The 18,296-nt window shown below is 37.9% G+C and overlaps 2 gene segments (V, D, J or C); both read right to left on the reverse strand.

Annotated features, from left to right (window-relative positions):
* Window positions 1-12,754, reverse strand: part of LOC125407534 (immunoglobulin lambda-1 light chain-like) — a 99,088-nt gene extending 86,334 nt beyond the window's left edge. The window contains 2 exon segments of the V gene segment in view: window positions 12,188-12,491; window positions 12,603-12,754. Coding sequence covers window positions 12,188-12,491; window positions 12,603-12,645 — 347 coding nt within the window.
* The window catches only part of LOC146895577 (immunoglobulin lambda-1 light chain-like), a 418,556-nt gene that overhangs the window by 89,821 nt on the left and 310,439 nt on the right, over window positions 1-18,296 (reverse strand).

The following is an 18,296-nucleotide window of genomic DNA, read 5'->3' on the forward strand; positions in this document are numbered from 1 at the left end:
ATATTGCCTTTCTATTGCACCTGTCTATATTGAGTACCTACGGTGCCTGTGTATTCTATGTTGCCTATATATGACCTTATTGTCGAAGTTTTCTGTCCTGCCCAGTTCCCACAATTGTTAAGTCCCAAAGAAATCACACAGAGGTCTACATTAGTTATAAACTGATTGGCCTAGTCCTTCAGGCTTGTTGTTAACTCTTACAACTTATATTAGTCCATTATTCTAGTATATGTTAGCCACATGACTCAGTACCTTTTTCAGTGTGGCAGTCACATCTTGCTTCTTCTGTGGCTGGCCCAGTACTGCAGAAGGAACTTCCTTGTTCCCAGAAGTCTTCTGTTCTCATTGAACCACGTCTGCTTCCTGTCTGGCTGGTCTGCCTATATATCATGCCAATCAGTGTTTATTTAAAATATAATTGACAGAATACAGACTATTGTCCCACTCCACTTCCCCCTACTTTGTAAAAAAAAAACCCAAAACTGTGAACCTAATATCCTTTTTTTAGCTTTCTTCTGACCATTAGCCATAACAACTTGTAACCAACATTCTAAACAAAGGAAAATATCCGTAGTCCATTGGGGGAATGTGGGCATAGGTTTCCTGGCTACTTCCTGCTGGTTGGGAGCACTGATAATCTTATGGGAACCTAAAAAAATTATAATTATGATCAAGTCCTGACTGGAGTATCTTGTGAGGCTTGATCATCTCAGGCAGCAGTCTTGAATCTGTTCTGGGTGTAGAACTCAGACATCTGGGCCATCTATTTCTACCAGAGATTTCTCAGGTGGTCTTCCTTGACAAAATCTGGGTTTTCTTAACTCAGAATAAATCCATAGCTGCTCATTTTCTGTGGAAACAAAAGCAAAACCTCTTCTCCAAAGTAACATGCCTTTTGAGTTCAATTTTGAAGTCAAGGTATTTTCAAAATACCTATCTTGGACTAATTCAGCAGTATTTATAAACAAATATCTTTTAGCAACTATTGTTCTTTCCTCAGCATTCAAACAATTCAAAGATAACATAATAACATACAGTATCCAGACTCTTTGTGTATTTTTCATCTTTACATGGCTTTATTTTAACCTCTGTGTCTTTTATTTTTACTTTTAATTTTTGGCCTTATGAGACCGGTTCTCTGTATATTATTTGGCTGTTCTGGAACTCCCCGTGTAGACCAGGTTGTTCTTGAAAACACACAGATCCACCTGCCTCTACCTCCTAAGTGCTGGGATTAAAGGTGTGTGCCACCACACCTTGAATTCATAGAGGTCTGCCTGCTTCTGTCTCCTAAGTGTTGGGATTAAAGGCATGTGCCACCACACCTTGAGCTCACAGAGGTCTCCCTACCTCTGTTTTTCAAGCATTGGGATGAAAAGCTTATGCAATCACAACTTGAACTCACAGAGGTCTGCCTGCCTCTGTCTCCCAAGTATTGGGATTAAAGGGTGTATTACCATGCCCAACCACTCTCTTTATTTTTTATTTTAAGTACTTTAACACTAACTTTCCCAAGCTTGCATATATTTTTAACACACTGTAAACCATTTAGAGGTTTTCTTCATCTTTGAATCTCTCTTTACTGTATCTCTCTCTCTTTTTATGAGCATGTGAGTCTTTAACTTGCTAAGCAAAAGGAGAGGATTAAAGCCATGGCTTTGATGGCTGGATTAGCCCATTCCTTAGCTTTCTGAGATTACAGACTCAGGGCAGAGGTATTGGCCACAACTCTATGGCATTTCAAGGTCCCTCCCACCACCAAAAAGCATGTGGTCAGCTTTTTATCAATGTCATTTACGTGTTTCATTGCAGAAGCTCTTAAAAAAGCTGTAAGGTTTTGCAGCTAATGCTGGGTCAGGAAGCTTCTCTTAAATGAGAGTACTTGCCTCTAGCAAGCAGAGCCCATCTGAGAAAAATGCTTCTATTAAGAAGCCATGCTTAATTCTATCCTTATTTTATATAGAATAACTTCCCAAGCTTTCTCAGGCTTTTAAGTAGATTTGGTCAATCCAACATTGGTATGCCATTTGATGCAAGGAAGATTGCCTGCTTGTTTGTTTGTCCTGGATGCCCAGCTAGCTTACACTCAAAATAACCATACAGAAACTGTATTAATTAAAATACTGCTTGGCCATTAGCTCTAACTTCTTATTGGCTAACTCTTACATATTAGTTTATTCCATTTCTGTTAATCTGTATAGCACCACGTGGCAGTGGCTTACTAGAGATTCTAATCAGTGTCCATCTCTGTCGGAGGATCCATGGCTTCTCTGACTCTGTTCTATTTCATTCCAGCATTCACTTCTGTTTTCTCTGCCTACCTAAGTTCTGCCCTTTCATCTAGGCCAAGGCAGTTTCTTTTTTCAGTAACCAATGAAAGCAACACACAAACAAAAGGAACTGCTACACCATGACCTGTGTCTGCCTTTTTCCCCCTGTTCCTACCAAAGGACTTGTCTCTGTATTTATTGAACATTACTGAAAACATTGTACAGGATTAAAATGAGGAATTATTTTCTGTAGAAAATTTATCAGAGTTTTACATTGGGAAAACATACTTTACAGACTCCCTTCTCACCATGAATAACATTTGATCCCATGATCAGATGTTACCAACATGAATACACATATTGCTTCTAAACTTCACAGGTTATTCAGTTTGCTTATTCAATATGTTGGGTTTTTTTTTCAGAAAATGATTACAACATACATCTTTCATTGCTCTGGTTCAGAGGCATATGAAAATACATAGTTTCAGATTAAAGATATGCATTTATCTTAGGTTGTTAAATTCGATTGCATGAGAATTCAAGGCATTGTAAGGTTGATACAATTGCTCTCTAAAAGACAGGTTAAAATTAAATAGACCAAGTACACAGTAGGAAGCAACTTAAATTAAATAGCTTATTTAACCTATATAGCTTAAATAAGCACAATGTACAGTATTAACTTGACTGCATGGTCTGGTGAAAGTTCAGTCTCTTTAAAGGCAAAAGATATTTTCAGGAAAGTAGGATTCCAGTGTAGCCTGAAGGCTAACAGCTTTTCAGAAACTTCAGGATATTCTATTCTAGACTAGCACTTCTGGTGGCGCACAACCATCCGTAATGAGATCTGGTGCCCTCTTCTGGCCTTCAGGCATACATGCAGGCAGGACACTGTACACATAAGTAAGTAAGTAAATAAATAAATCTTAAAAAAAAAAAAAAACCTTTAGACTAGCACTGCTGAGCCATTCACCCTCATGAACTGAACAACTACCAGTTTCTTTATCATTCTGTTGTGAGACTCCCATTGTTCAGCTAGGTAGACTGCATGTGTTTCCTTAGAGAAAATGTGCTAATACCCCAAGCTTACTCTGACTGCTGCTCAAGAACATGCAAGAACCAGGATCTCCAGTGGAGTGGGCATAATTCACTCATCTTTTTTTTTCCCCCAAGAAATAGATAAGGATTCCTGTTCTCACTTTAAATATAAAGATATCACAAACTTCCTGACTTCACAGTGTTCTAGATCCTAATGAGAATTTAATGGAGAAATAAGGTGGTGGGGGGTCCATGACCAAACCACAGCAACTGGATTTGATAATATACAGGCTGATTTGATAATTGATGAATATCAATCATAGGTCCCTAACCTCCAGACCATATACTCCTCTAACATCTTTGACAAGAACACTTTTTATAGGTAGCATTATCGCTACATGTCTCTTGTTTTCAGTACTAGAGACACCTTTTACTTAAGGTACTCCAGGCTTTCTAGGAGCAATGACTCTTTACTAGTACTTCTCTCAGCTGCCTTTGTAGCAGGTTCTCTTAAAACCTTCTCACTATTCATTGACATTTGAAAATTGGTCCTTGTTCTTCTGGAAATAATTCTCTGCTACACAGACCCATTGGGTATCCACATTTCAAACTTCTGGTAAATCACTTGATTGAATTTGACTACTGCTTCCCAGGCGGGAATTCATGACTGATACTGTAAACACAATCAAATTACATGGATAAGGAGGACAAAGGCCTCAGAGGGGATCTACTGTCGTTTATTTATTTTCTAAATGATCATGTTTTCAAATTGTTTTTTGAATATGTTTACATTTAAATATCTCTTTAATAGTTCTTTTGGTCATGGGATGGCCAAAATCTTCTTGCCTACATCTTTCCAGTGGGCAAAGATATGGAACAATTTTAGTTCTTCTTGTTGTTTTTTAATTTCAAATGATCCATCCAGCTACCTAAATCAGTCCCAGAGCAAAGTACAATAGGGAATAACAGAAAGCAGCACTATGGAATGAGAAACATCAATGCCGTCGTTTTGTTCTTTTCTGAGAGATACTTATAATTTATTCTTTGAAAATTTCAGACACATATGCAATGTATCTTAACTATTGTCATACCTACTTCTCCTATCTAATACCCCCTAGAAATAACACCAAGAAACAATGAACATGATTAAGAAGTATCAGTAGATCCTCTTCAGCAAAGAGTGGTATAGCTGAGTTATAGAATTGATATATTTTAGCTTTTAGACAGCCTACAATAGTGATTTCCGTGGTGGCTGTACCTGTGTGTAATCTTATCAACAGTGAAGGAAAGTTCCCTTTTTCCTGATCTCCTAACAGCACTGTTGTCAGTTAGTTTGTTGATATTACCTATTCAGATTGGTTTAAGATGAAATCTCAAAGTTGTTTTGATTTGCTCTTCCATATTGCTAGGGTATACAAGTATTTTTGAAGATATTTCTTGCCCATTTTTTTTCTTACTTTCGGCACTCTGTTTATATCCTTTGGCCATTCTTCAGAAAGCAAGCTTGCTTTCTTTACTCTTTCTTTTGTTATTTCTTCATGCATTTTGTATACTAATTTTCTATAATATATGTAGCTAAGAAAAACTTCCTTCCATTCTCTGGGCTTTCTGATAACCAAATTGCTGGTTTCAGAAGCTTTTAGTTTTATGAAGTTCCCCTTCTCAACTGTTGCTTTGACTTCTTGGGAAAATGCTGTCTTATTAAAGATATCCTTTCCTAAATATGCATCATGTAGGTCACTGGCCTTGTTTTCTCTAACAGTATTTCTGAAAATACTGTTTCAGATTTCACAGTATTTCTTTGATTCATTTGGTGTATTTGAACAAGCTGATTCAGGTTGCCTATGTTCTTTTTCACCTGGACAAACAGTTTTCTCAGCACCATTTCTTAAAGCTGTGACTTACATTTTTGGCATCTTTGTCAAATATTAAAAAGCTGATGTTGTATATACTCATGCTTGAATTTCCAGTTTTGCTCCATTAGTCTACATGTCCATAATTGTGCCATGTTCATATTGGTTTTTTTGTTGTATATATTTTAAGATTGTGTTTAAATTGCAATGTTTCTCTGTTCTCTAGCTTCCCTCCAAGTCCTCCCATTTAGCCCTTCTGTCTCTCCTTCCAATTCATGAAACTATTTTTACAACAACGTTTATTGCATATATGTTCTGAAATGCAACCTGTTGAGTCCATATAATGCTACTTATATGTATGTTTTCAGTCATGACCATCTGACTTTGAACAACAAATTGGTGCACCCTTCCCTGGAGAGAGTTGTGTCTCCCATTCCTGTCTTTAGTTACCTATAGTTTTTCGTTTGTTTTTTGTTCCATTTTATTATAAAGGACTCATGGACTTTTTTTGGTGAGGTTCAATATGTTCATTGGTGCCCTTCTCATTCAGCTTTGGTGCCCTTCTCATACACTTTATGTAGTCATGCTGGTAAGATTTTATGGGTACAGCTTCCAGTGCTATGAGAAGATAGAATCTCTCTTCACAGTCACTAATCTTCTATCTCTTATGATCTTTCCACCCTTTCTTCCACAATGGTTTCTGAGCCTTACATGTGGAAGCACTTGGAGATATATCAGTTAGGACTGCGCTTTTCAACACCTCATTTTGATTTGTGATGGTTTTCTATGGTGGTCTCTCTGAGTTTCAAAAAGAGGTCGCCTTGATGATGCATGAAGACTCTATTAATTGTAAATATAAGGACAAATACTTATAGATTATTTTTAGACATTATGCTGGTTAGTAGATTAGTAGTTGTAGAATCTTCCCCACAACTAGAATTTCTATAGCACTCAATAGTTAGCTAGGTTTCCTGTACCAGGCATGGTCTCCCTCTTGCGGAGTTTAAGCCCAATACAGAATAGTGGTTATTTTCAAGATGAGCACCACATTGTATTATAAGTACAATAACTGTCATGCTGATCTTGATGTGTGATATAGTATAGCTGGGTGGGACTGGTGGTTACCCCTCTCCTTCAGAAGTTTGCATAGTGCCTATGGTACCATAAAAGCTAATCTTAAGGGATAGGCCATTCAGATCAGTTCCAGCTCAATGGTCTCCAGGCCCTGTTTCTGAAGGGCATATGTTTTCACCAATAAGTTCTTACCTTTCACCTCAATTGGGTAACCAATAGTAATAGGCAATCTCCTGGATTGTCATGGTCAACAACTCGAAAAGATAATGGGGCTTCTTTTTTCTGATATTAGAGATTTTATTAAGTGGTCTTTGTTTCTTGGATGGTACATAGTTAAGAAAAGTTCATAAAACTAAATTTATATACATTAAATTATATACATTACAGGATTTTAAGGCAAATATTAATATTACTTATAGTTTTTCAGTCATCCATATTGTTATTTTAAATCTGTACCTTTATTCTCCTGCATTTACTTTGTCCCCTTCCATCCAAATTCCCCCTTTTTCTTTTTCATCAGTCATATTGATTATAAAGTGCCATTCAGCTTTACCTATTTCCTATCTTCTTTTTATGAATTAATTTTTTTTCATTTGTTTTGCATAATGACAACAGTTTTCCCTCCTTCCACTTCTCCAATTCCTTCTTTCCATCTCCCGTCTAGCCTCCCCCCAATCCAATTTTTCCCCATCTCCTGTCTCCATTTAGAAAGAGGCAAGTGTCCCTTGGGCATGAACAAAGAGTGGCACACCAAATTTAGGCAGAGGCAAGCTCCTCCCACTGCATCAAGGCTGGGCAAGTCAATACAGCATAGATAATAGGTTCCCAAAAGATAACTCAATGCTCCAGGGACAGTTCCTGATCCTACTGCTGAGATTCCCCACAAAAAGTCTAACTTATACAACTGTCACACCCATGTAGAGGGTCTAGTTCAGAGTTTGTGAGCTTCCTCAAACTCAGATGAGCTGTCTCTGTGAGTTCTCCCATCATGACCTTGATCCTCTGGCTCATATAATACCTCCTCTTTCAGTTAAACAGGACTTATGGAGTTTTGCCCAGTGTTTGGTTATGAATCTTTGCACCTGCTTCTATGAGTTACTGGATGAGGGTTCTTTAATGACAATTAGGGTATTCACCTATCTAATTATAGGAGATCAGTTCAGGCACCCTTTCTACTTTTGTTAAAATTCTTAGTTGTAGTCATCCTCATGGAATCCTGGGATTTTCCCTGGTACCAAGTCTCTCCTTTATCCCAGACATCAGCCTGAAGAGCAGACTTCAGGGACTCAGGTGCAGATCACACCTATTGCAAGAATAAGTACAGACCACAGCAGTCAGGAAAATATGCCACAGCAGTAAGAAAAACAGGTTATGTCAGTCAGAAGAAGTGTGCCCTTCTGTTGCACCAAAGATCAGGCTAACCATCAAAAGGCCAGCTCCCAACATATACAGAGATACAAACTGTTGACACCTTTACATGCTTTATGAACTGTGGTTAAGGTGGCCTCTTAAATTTTTCAGATTTTAATTGAATCATTTTCAACTGTCTTTCCATTCATTTATATTTCTAAGTACATATAACTGTCCCTTTGGTCACAACATTGTGGAGACTTGGGCTATGTGAAAAACTGGAGATATTGTCGGAGATTTACCTTCTCATAGAAACTGAGATAAGCCATTCCTAAACATGGAAAAATTCTGAAAACAGTGAGGAGACACATGAATTTCTGCAACAGGAGAGGACCATTAGCACTTTTATTTATTGTATTATATTTATAAATACATAAGTAGTCTGCTCATATTTAGTAATTTGAGTGCTCCCAGGTAATATAAACCCTGTTTCTCGATCCTTCCTGCACCATCATCATTTTTTATGTTCACATGTATGCCCTATGGGTAGAGACAGGTTTCCTGAACCAAGATACCCTAATTTACACACACACACACACACACACACACACACACACACACACACACACACACACAGACACAGACACACACACACACACACACACACACACACACACAGAAACACACACCATATTGTTCATGTGAACATCAAAGGATCAGATGTCATTTTGGGGGGAGTACGTTCCATCAACCATGTGGAATCCAGAAATTTTACTCATGTTGTAGACATTGTAGAAGGCACTTTTATCTGCTGAGCTCCCTCTAGGATACTTTGTTATTGCTTATAGAAAATGATTGTGTAATATAGACATCAGATTTTGAGAAGGAATGTATTTCTTCAGGAGCCTGAGCAAGACTGCACTGTCTTCTGTATAATGCACTTAGGTAAATTCATGCTAAGAAATCATCAAATAAAATACAGACTGTTGGATACTGACTAACTTGGACTACCACAAATGAATGTAGAGGCCAGAAAAACACTGGGTTGAGGAATTTTACGTTATAAAGAATTCTTTCTTGATCAACAGTTAGTCACAAAATATATACAGTCCCAATTATAAGACCTAGTGTAGCATCAGAAGTAAGAGTAAGATTTGCTTAACCTCATCTCACATGGACAGTTCAGGGATCATCATCAGCAAACATTTTTTTTTTCTAAATTTGAGGTAGTATAAAATCTGTAAAAAAGAAAACATAAGTTGTCAAAAAATCCATTTTATTCATATTTTGATAGAAATATCTTGCAATCACTGTAACGATAGCTTCATAAAAAGAGTTTGGCAATGACCCTTCTGTTTCTATTATGTGAAACACATTGAGGAGTATAGGTATTAGCTCTTTTTGGATGTTCTGTGGTAAAATTCTGCACTAAAACCTTCCAGCCCTGAGCTTTTTTTGGTTGGGAGGTTTTTTAGGATGGCTTCTATTTCCTCACAACTTATAGATCTATTTAAATTGCTCATCTGGTCTTCACTTAATTTTGGTATATGGTATCTATCTAAAAATTGTCCATTTTCTATATTTTCCAATTTCTTCCCCTCAATGGAAGAATGAATAAAGAAAATATGGCATAGCTACACATTAGAGTACTATTCAGCAGTTAAAAACCAATGATATCTTGAATTTTTCCTGCAAATAGATAGAAGTAGAAAACACTATCCTGAGTGAGATAACCCAGGCCCAAAAATATGAATATGGTATGTACTCACTCATTAGTGGATTCCAGCCATAAACAAAGAACATTGATCCTATAGTTCATGATCGTAGAGAAGCTAAGAAATGAGGTGAACCCAAAGAAAAACATATATAGATCAACCTGGAAATTGGAAGCAGATAAGATTGCCTGGGAAAAGTTGGGAGCTTGGGGGCAGGGGGTAGAGGGAACAGGAGAGGAAGAGGGGGAGGGGTGAAGGAGAGGGTTGGGGAGAGCTTAGGGGTATGGAATGATTGAGATGGAGGAAGGACAGATATGGGAGCAGCGAAGGAGATAACTTAATTGAGGGAGCCATTTTGGGGTTGGCAGGAGGCTTGACTCTGGAAGGGTTCCCAGGAGTCCATGAGGATGAACCCAGATAGGACCCTGGGCAGTGGAGGAGAGAGTGGAGAACTGATATTGTCCTGTAGTCACACTGATGAATATCTTGAATATCACCATAGAACCTTCCTCCAGTGATGTATGGAGACAGAGACAGACACCCACATTGGAGCATTGGACTGAGCTCCCAAGGTCCAGTTGAGGAGTAGAAGAAGGGAGAATATCGGCAAGGAATTCAGGACCATGAGGGGTCACCCACAGAGACACTGAGTTAATGGGATCACGAACTTCAGCTTGATTAGGAATGAACAAGCATGAGATCAAATTGTTCCCTTTTAATGTGGTTGACACTTGGGGCAGACTAAGGGGCCAATGACAATGGCACTGGGATTTGTCCCTACTGCATGTACTGTTTTTTTGAGATCCTATTCTCTTTGGATGCATACCTCACTTAGCCTGGATGTAGTGGGGAGGGTCTTGGACTTCCCACAGGGCAGGGTGCCTTGCCCTCTCTTAGGACTGGATGAAAGTTGAGGGGGAATGGGGGCAGTGGGAGGGAAGTGGGAGGAGGGGTGGAAGTAGAAATTTTGATTGGTATTATTTTTAAAGTAAAAAAGAAAAAAGAAATGCTTTTAATATATTAAAAAATAAATATCTTGGAATATGTATTTTCAAACAACTTTTTCTACTTATATCCCAGAGTCATCAATGATATCTTTAACAACAGTTAACTACTCATTTCAGCATTCAGAATATATGATGTTGAAGTGGAAAAATAGACACAATAAAGAAAATTTGTATCATCTATGGTCCTTGATGGAAATTAATCCCTGGCATCAGCTCATGTAAGACAGTTGGTGTAAGGGGTTCTTCTGTCTGTGTGTTGCTTTCATTGGTTGAATAAAAAAATGCCTTGGTCTTTTGATAGGGGAGCACTTAGGTAGGTGGAGTAGACAGAATGGAATGCTGGGAGGAAGAAGGGCAGCGTCGAGTCCCCATTAAGCTCTTGCCTGAGTCTGATGCTGGTTAGAAGCTTTCCTGGTAAGCCATGACCTCATGGTGTTACACAGATTGGTAGAAATGGGTTGAATTAAGTAAGATGTAAGAGTTGGCCAATGGAAAATTAGAGCTAATGGACCAGGCAGTAATTTAATTAATATAATTTCTGTGTGATTATTTCAGGTGTAGGCTAGCTGGGCACTGGGACAAAACAAAGAAACCCCCTCACACAACAACAGTGGCAACAGTTTCTACAGAGATGCTTGTTATAATAGGTAGAGCATGGTTAATTTTGTTGGTTTCATTTAGGGATTGTATGGCACATGGGAATGTGTATGACCTTCATATTGACAAGTGTGGGTTGCATAGCATTTTTTGCAAAATTTCATCTTTATTTCCCAGAATGGAAACATCAGTATTTCTTTTTTTTTAGAAATGATATTTTTTCAAGATATGAAGAAGGTATGGGACAGAACACCCATTTTGTAGCTCACATCTAAGTGTTTCCTGTTGCATTGAATACTTGTCTGTTCATTCCCAGTATGTATCTACTCCAATTCCATAACCAAGTGTACTGACTATGTAAGGATGCTTTTTCTGCTTTACAATACGACAGTTAATAGTTGGAAGCAGAAGAAGCATTTATATATTTACACTATAGTTACCATAACCTTCTAGATGTAGAGATGTCTTCAAGATCCTTTATATTCCATAGACTATTAATGAAGACCAAGGTAATTGGTCTTTATAATTTGGATTCTTGAATAACTTTTTTGAGAGAAAATTGAACTGCAGAGTGGCCTATAAACAGTGAGGACAAGGGAGTGGTAAGAAAAAGAAGTAACCCAAGGATATCTCTGTTGAGGATAACCTAAATTGAGATAATTGGTACAAAAATCTTGAGTTCTTATCTTGATAAAATCATTAAACTGAACATTACTTTGAAGGTCCTAAATACAGCGACACAAATACAAACTATACATTCCACTGAGAGTACTTCTAGCAGTTTCCAGATATTTAAGACTCAATAGATGGTTCTTATTTACCAGAAATCCCTTTGTACTCATTATTCTGAATTACTCTCTTCAATGTATCGGAGTGTCATGGAGGGCTAGGTTTCTAGGAGAAAAGACCAATTGAGTTCTTGAAGGATGTAATCCATAGCATTTGCCTAGAGGAGTCTCACACATCGCAGCAAGGAAGTGTGGAGACCTGAAACATGTATGAATGTATCATTTATCTTTTTCTTCACTTGTATTCCCTTTTCCTAATCTAAACAAGCATCAGGACAGTGAATCCCTGAGAGCTCTAAACATACCCAATCCATTGACTAGAGAATCTGCTGGACTACTAGAAGGAAATGATAACTTGGAAGTCTCAGATATAGGTGAATTAGGCCCAAGTATGTTCATGAGTTTGTCTCTGTTCTTTCTTTGGCTACAGGAAGATGATGCAAGCTGCAGAGAAAGGATTTGTGAGTTACTTCCCCATCTGTTTATATCACTGTGGATTTTCTATTACTATCATCACCATATGATGAAAAACAGTAATAGTCAGCCTCATCCTCAGGCTGAGCTCTACTGATGGTCAAAGTGGCTGTTGTCCCTGAACTGGACCCAGAGAATCGGTCAGGGATCCCTGATGAAAGCTTAGTATCATCATATATGAGTCTCAAAATGGTCTGGCCTGGCTTTTGCTGATACCAATCTGCATATTTTTTTGGCAATTGATCGCCAGAACAAGTGATTGCAACAGTTTCTCCTACAGCGACTGATAATGAAGATGGTTGGATCAGCTCATAGGAGGCCACAAAACCTGTTGAAAGAGAGAGAAGGTAGAGATGTCAAAATATAAAGACTCATTTTGAGGATTTCTACCTGAGTTCAGGGTTTCCTGTGAGCCCGGGGAGGGAGCTGAGAAATTCACCTGCGTAGAGAGAGAGAAGATGTAGAAGAGTGGTGCAGGCCATGATGAAGATGCTTCAGAGCTCTGTGTTCTGAAATCACAGCACAACTGGGCCCTTGCAGGCTTCTCTTATTGCCTCTCTAGTTTGTGGGGCTCGGTGGTACATATGCAAATTTATTCCATCTCTGGGACTCCCCAAGTAGGCTTAATGGGGAACTTACATTACTAGAATGAAGTCCCTTTTCATAAGGGCATTGCCTAATTCATTTCTTTAATAAAAGAAACAAAACCAACAACAATAACAAAAACATGTTGCTTGGTAAGTTTGTAACCACCTGCTTTTGTAGGGTCATTACAATTCCTTATTTTTATTACAGATATTGTGACATCTTCTTACTATGGTGTCACTGTTTCCATAGTATAATATTTACTGTCATGAGGGATTCATTCTTGTCCATTTTGTCAGTGTTTAACATGATCTGAATTAAGGCCCACACTGGAACTCTAATTTATTAGTCTTACCTAGCAAATACCCTTCAGTCCCTCTTTTTACTATGAAGGTCCTAAGGGCCACAGTTGTTCAGAGCTCCTCCAGTTGGAAAGAAACTATGCTTGACTCAAGGATAGCTCTGTTATTAAATCCATGACATGAAACACATAAGAATTCACATTAGTCTCCAGCATCTAAAGAGCCTCATCCAAAAATAGACACAGAGTGTCCCCTTCCTGATCTAGGACTACATGTGAGCACAGGTGTTGTATGGTGACATAAGATGTCTCTGTAATAAGCAAGGGGAAATGGAGGAATGGGGAAGATTTCTAGAAATGCTCAGGTGAGAATAAGTCACTGCTAGCTAGACTGCCTGGAGAGTGGGTGCAAGACACAGACAGCCATCTTGGGTAATGGGAACAGAGCAAGAGAATGAATCTTTACATACTGTGATGTTGCCAGAGACTCTCGGTGTTCTGGGTGTGGCCCAGGGTAGTACCTGCAACCAGATTCTTCAATGCATTTCCTAGATGTTTCCCATAACCCTGCCTGTTTTGTTTCAGCTTATACTGTAAGTCTCACTCAATTTATGTACTACAGCTCAGTACATAGAATAGACTTTTCTTGACTTTGTTTTTTGACTTCTAAGATCTAGGTTCCAAAATAACCTGGCTAGTCTTTCCTTTAGCTCTGCTACCCTCTGCTGGTGCAGGGACCTCATAACGGGAACTTCTCCAGTTGACAACACACTCTGTCTCTTGACAGTGTGGCAGGAAGGGCATGGGGATCCAGTCGGATTCTACCAGGTTTACCCAAAAGTGCATGCTTAGAGGACATAGTCACGTGGTCAAAGGTTCATGGCAGGGACAATCCTGTGACCTTCTCTAAATATCCTTTTGTGGTGTTTTAAATCATTGATTGTAGAGAAACTTTATGTGTTCCACATAATGGGCTTTCTGTCCCCTGAGATTAGATTTCTCTGCCTGTGCCATAAGCCACATCAAGTGGAAATGAAAAAACATAGCAACAGGTTTTCTTGAGCAAATAAATTCTCGGGCAGGTTCTCTAGTATCAGAGATTGTGGGCCTAGAAAATACAAGAATTCAATGGATCCATATATATGTCACCATGTACAAAACTCAAGGAAATATTTAACCTCCTTCCAACCTTCACTCTATTCTGTCCAAGTTTACCTTAGTCCTACTGCAATGTTGAGACCCTCACCTCAGGTCACAATCACCACTTTAGTACTCAGCCTCCTGGTGGGGGTCCACAATTATGCTAGTTCGATCCAGTTGTCAGTTTCAGTTTATTCTTCTAGTCCTTCTCCATTCTTGTGACTTCCTGCTTATTTGAAGAAGAGATCACCATCAGGTAACTTTAAGACTGCAGAACATTGAGCTACAGATCAGGAACCCCACAGTTGCCAAACTTGGCTAGAATTCAGAGTGGGTAATTGCAAGCAAACCACTACACATCCGTGGAACAAAGATGAGATCAAATATCTATACCAAGAAACACTTCATTCATCATAGTTCCAGATGCATAGGTTCAATCAAAAAAGCACAAACATGAATTATCAAGATAATATGCTTCCTACAGAATCCAGTATTTCTATAGTCGTAGGGCCTATGAAAAAATTTTAGCTGAAGCAAAAGACAAGAATTCAAACTAGTAGTTATTACCATGTCCAAAGATTTTAAGAGAATATAAATAAGTTTCTTAATGAAAAATGTGCAAACACAGTCAAAAATTAATGATAAAAGCTTGAAGCGTAAGAGTAGATGTTAATAAAGAAACAAAATTAATAATGAAAATTCAAAATAAACTGAAACTGGAAACTAAAGACTTAACCTATTCAAGAAACCCCTCAGAGATACGCCTCACAAATAAACTAAAAGACATGGACGACAGAATTTCAGGTTTTGAAAAAAGGTCAAAGAAATAAATAACTCAGCCAAGTATACACACAAACACACACACACACACACAATCTAGATAGTGTGTGTGTGTGTAGATTGTGTGTGTGTGTGTGTGTATGGAAAGTATAAGACAAATAACTCTAAATATTGGAAAAGAAAGTTAGTTAAAAGAAACAAACCATAAAATATTTTTTTCTGACAATGTATCTTGATGATGTTTTCCCCTTCCCTTAACAGTTTCCATTTCTCTCCAAATTTATATACAAATAAATTAAGGTTCATGTAATCATCTATCTATCTGTCTGTCTGTCTGTCTATTTATCTATCTATCTCTCGAAAACTCATACACATGCACACACAAGCCAAAACCAATAAGACAAACATTCAAACCAAAGAAAAAAATTGACAAACAAAAAGAAAACAAAGCAAAACAACAAAAACCTGAAGAGTGCATTTTGTGCTGACAAATTGATCCTGGCATACAATGCTCCCTGAAGTGTGACTGATGCACCAGTTATATATATTAGTGAAAACTGTTTTCCACTAGAATCAATTTCAAATTCCTTCTTGGTTAGGAATGGGATTCCTTGTTCACTTCAATCCACCAATGCTAGTACCCTGTATGCCTTGGACCTTTGCAGGCCTTGTGTGAGCTGTCACAGTATATGTAACTTCATATTGTATCAGTTTCAAAGATCTGGGAAGTCACAGTTTATTTGGACTCATCCCGTTGTGACTGTTGCAGTCTTTCTGCAACTTCTTCTACATAGATTCTTGATATTTGAGATGAGAAGTTTGACGAAAGCATCCCATTTAATGTTGAGTACTTCAAAGGTGCTCACACTCAATATACAATGTAGTTTTAGGTCTCCACATTGATTTCTATCTATTAAGTTTCTCTGGTGGCATTTGAGCATGGCACTAATCATTAGGAATAATTGTGTGTCCATAGGAGTCATTTTATTACCATATTTTTCTATCATAATAATAATATTAAAGTTTCTACTAGGTCTCTGACCAGGATTTTTGGCATATTATCAGTGTCATGGATGGGTTCCAGCTTGTACAGTGATCCTTAAATCCAATTAGAATTGTTGATTAATGCCATAACATTTGTCCCAGTATTGTACCAGTTTATTCTACACACAGGTTACCTTTGTAAGTTCCAGTTTCTATCTGGGAGGTAGTAATAATTTTCTTTCTTCTCAGGTAGTGTTAAGAGTCCTTTTAGCATCCTGACTGTAAGTGATTTGAAGTGAAGATTCTGGTTAGGCACCAGTTCAACTTGTATATACTAGGTGAGATTGGAAAGTGTTGTCACCAACAATATGGCATTAGCATCATGTTTTTATAAAACATCCAATAGCTTTGGCATGATTTCTGAAGTTCAAAAATTCCTTTGACCAAGGAGTAAGGAAAATATGATCCATTATTGACATAGCAGACTTAATTTTGTGGCATAAAATGTCTAGTTGTGATGTCATTCCTGCATTATACATAATGCTCCATTTAGACTACTTTCATATATGTATGTATTTTAGGACACTTTTACAATAGTAAGTTTCCATAGGCCTTTCAAAAAGCTATTAGTATTAGTTGTCTTTCTCCACAGAGCAACCTTATCCTATTATCCTATGCCCACATCTTTCATCCTCCTATTGTAGATTTCCATCTTACTCTCCACAACACTATATTCTGTTTCTTTTTTGGGTTGAGAAATCCTTTCCTCCTCTCTGGTCCTTTACAAGATATCTGACTTCTGGAGATATCCAGTTTGTAGCACACAGGTTGGAAGCTTAAATCTTACCTTCCACATAAAAGAGAAAACATAATATTTGTCTCTTAGTGTCTGAATCATATCACACAGGAATATTTTTCTCTATCTCAATAAATTTACCTAAAACTTCATAGTTTCATTTTTATGTACTAGCTGAAGAATAGTCTGATGTGATAACAGCATGTTTTTATTATTAATTCAACAATTGTTGGAAATATAGGTAGTTTATGATGGATGTCTATTGTAAATAGGGCAGTCATGAACCTGAATAAAGAAGAATCACTCTACTGGGATATAGAGTCCTATGGGTATATGCCTAAAAGTGTTATATTTTTATCTTGAACTGGAACATTTTCAGTTTTCTAAGAAACCAGAACACTTTCTTCTATAATGTGTTTCTTTTCTTTTCTTTTTCTTTTGTTTTTTTCTATTTTTTGAATTTATTTTATATATCTTTTCTTAAAAGAAACAAACTATCTTTTTTCATTTTGCATACCAATCTCAATTCCCTCTCCCTTTCCCCCACTTATTTCCCTCACCCATCCCCAAGTCCCACTTCCTCTTTATTCTTCAGAGAGAGTAAGGCAGATCGCTTTAAGGAAGGTCTAGTGCCCACCATGCTATATCTAGGGTGAGCAAGGTATCCATTCAAAGAGAATAGGTTCCCAAAAAGCCAGTATAAGCAGTAGAATAAGTCTTGGTGCCACTACCATGGGCCACACAGTTTTTTCCAATCTTACAACTGTCATCCACATTCAGAGGGACTAGTTTGGACCTATGCTAATTCCTTTTTTATCCAGATAGAGTTAATGAGCTCCTATTATTTTAGGTAAACTGTTTCAGTGGGTATACCCATCATGATGTTAACCTCTTTGCTCATAATCTCACTCCTTCCACTCCTCAACTGGACTTTGGGGACTAAGGCCACTGCTCCACTGTGGGTATCTGGCTCTGTTTCCATCAGTTGCTGGATGAAGGTTCTATGGAGATATTTCAGATATTCATCAATCTGACTACAGGACAAGGCCAGTGCTGTGAGATTTCCCTCTGTATGCTGTGATTATTATTAATGAATAAAGAAACTGCTTTGTACCTACAGTAGGGTGAAACTTAGTTGGGTGGTAAAAACTAAACTGAATTCTTGGAAAGGATGGTGGAATCAGAGAGAATCCACGTAGACCACTGGAGATAGATGTTGGGAACTTTACCTGGTAAGCCACAGCCACATGGTGATACACAGATTAATAGAGATGGGTTAAAATAATACATAAGAGTTAGCCAATAAGAAGCTAGAGGTAATGGGTCAAGCAGTAATTTCACTAATACAGTATCCATGTGATTATTTTGGGGTTAAGTGGCAGAGAAGTAACTAGCAGCTCCATACTACAAATAAGTACCCAACTTTGGGCATGAACCCCAGACCCTGGAATAATCAGTTCCATGCTTTACTGACTAAAATAGATAAGCTAAATTGACATGTGCATCTTGAGAGTATTTTGATTTCAAAATATGGATCTAAATAAAAC

This window comes from Myodes glareolus, chromosome 2 (genome assembly GCF_982192425.1).
Source record: "Myodes glareolus chromosome 2, mMyoGla1.1, whole genome shotgun sequence".
NCBI classification, from domain to species: Eukaryota; Metazoa; Chordata; class Mammalia; order Rodentia; family Cricetidae; genus Myodes; species Myodes glareolus.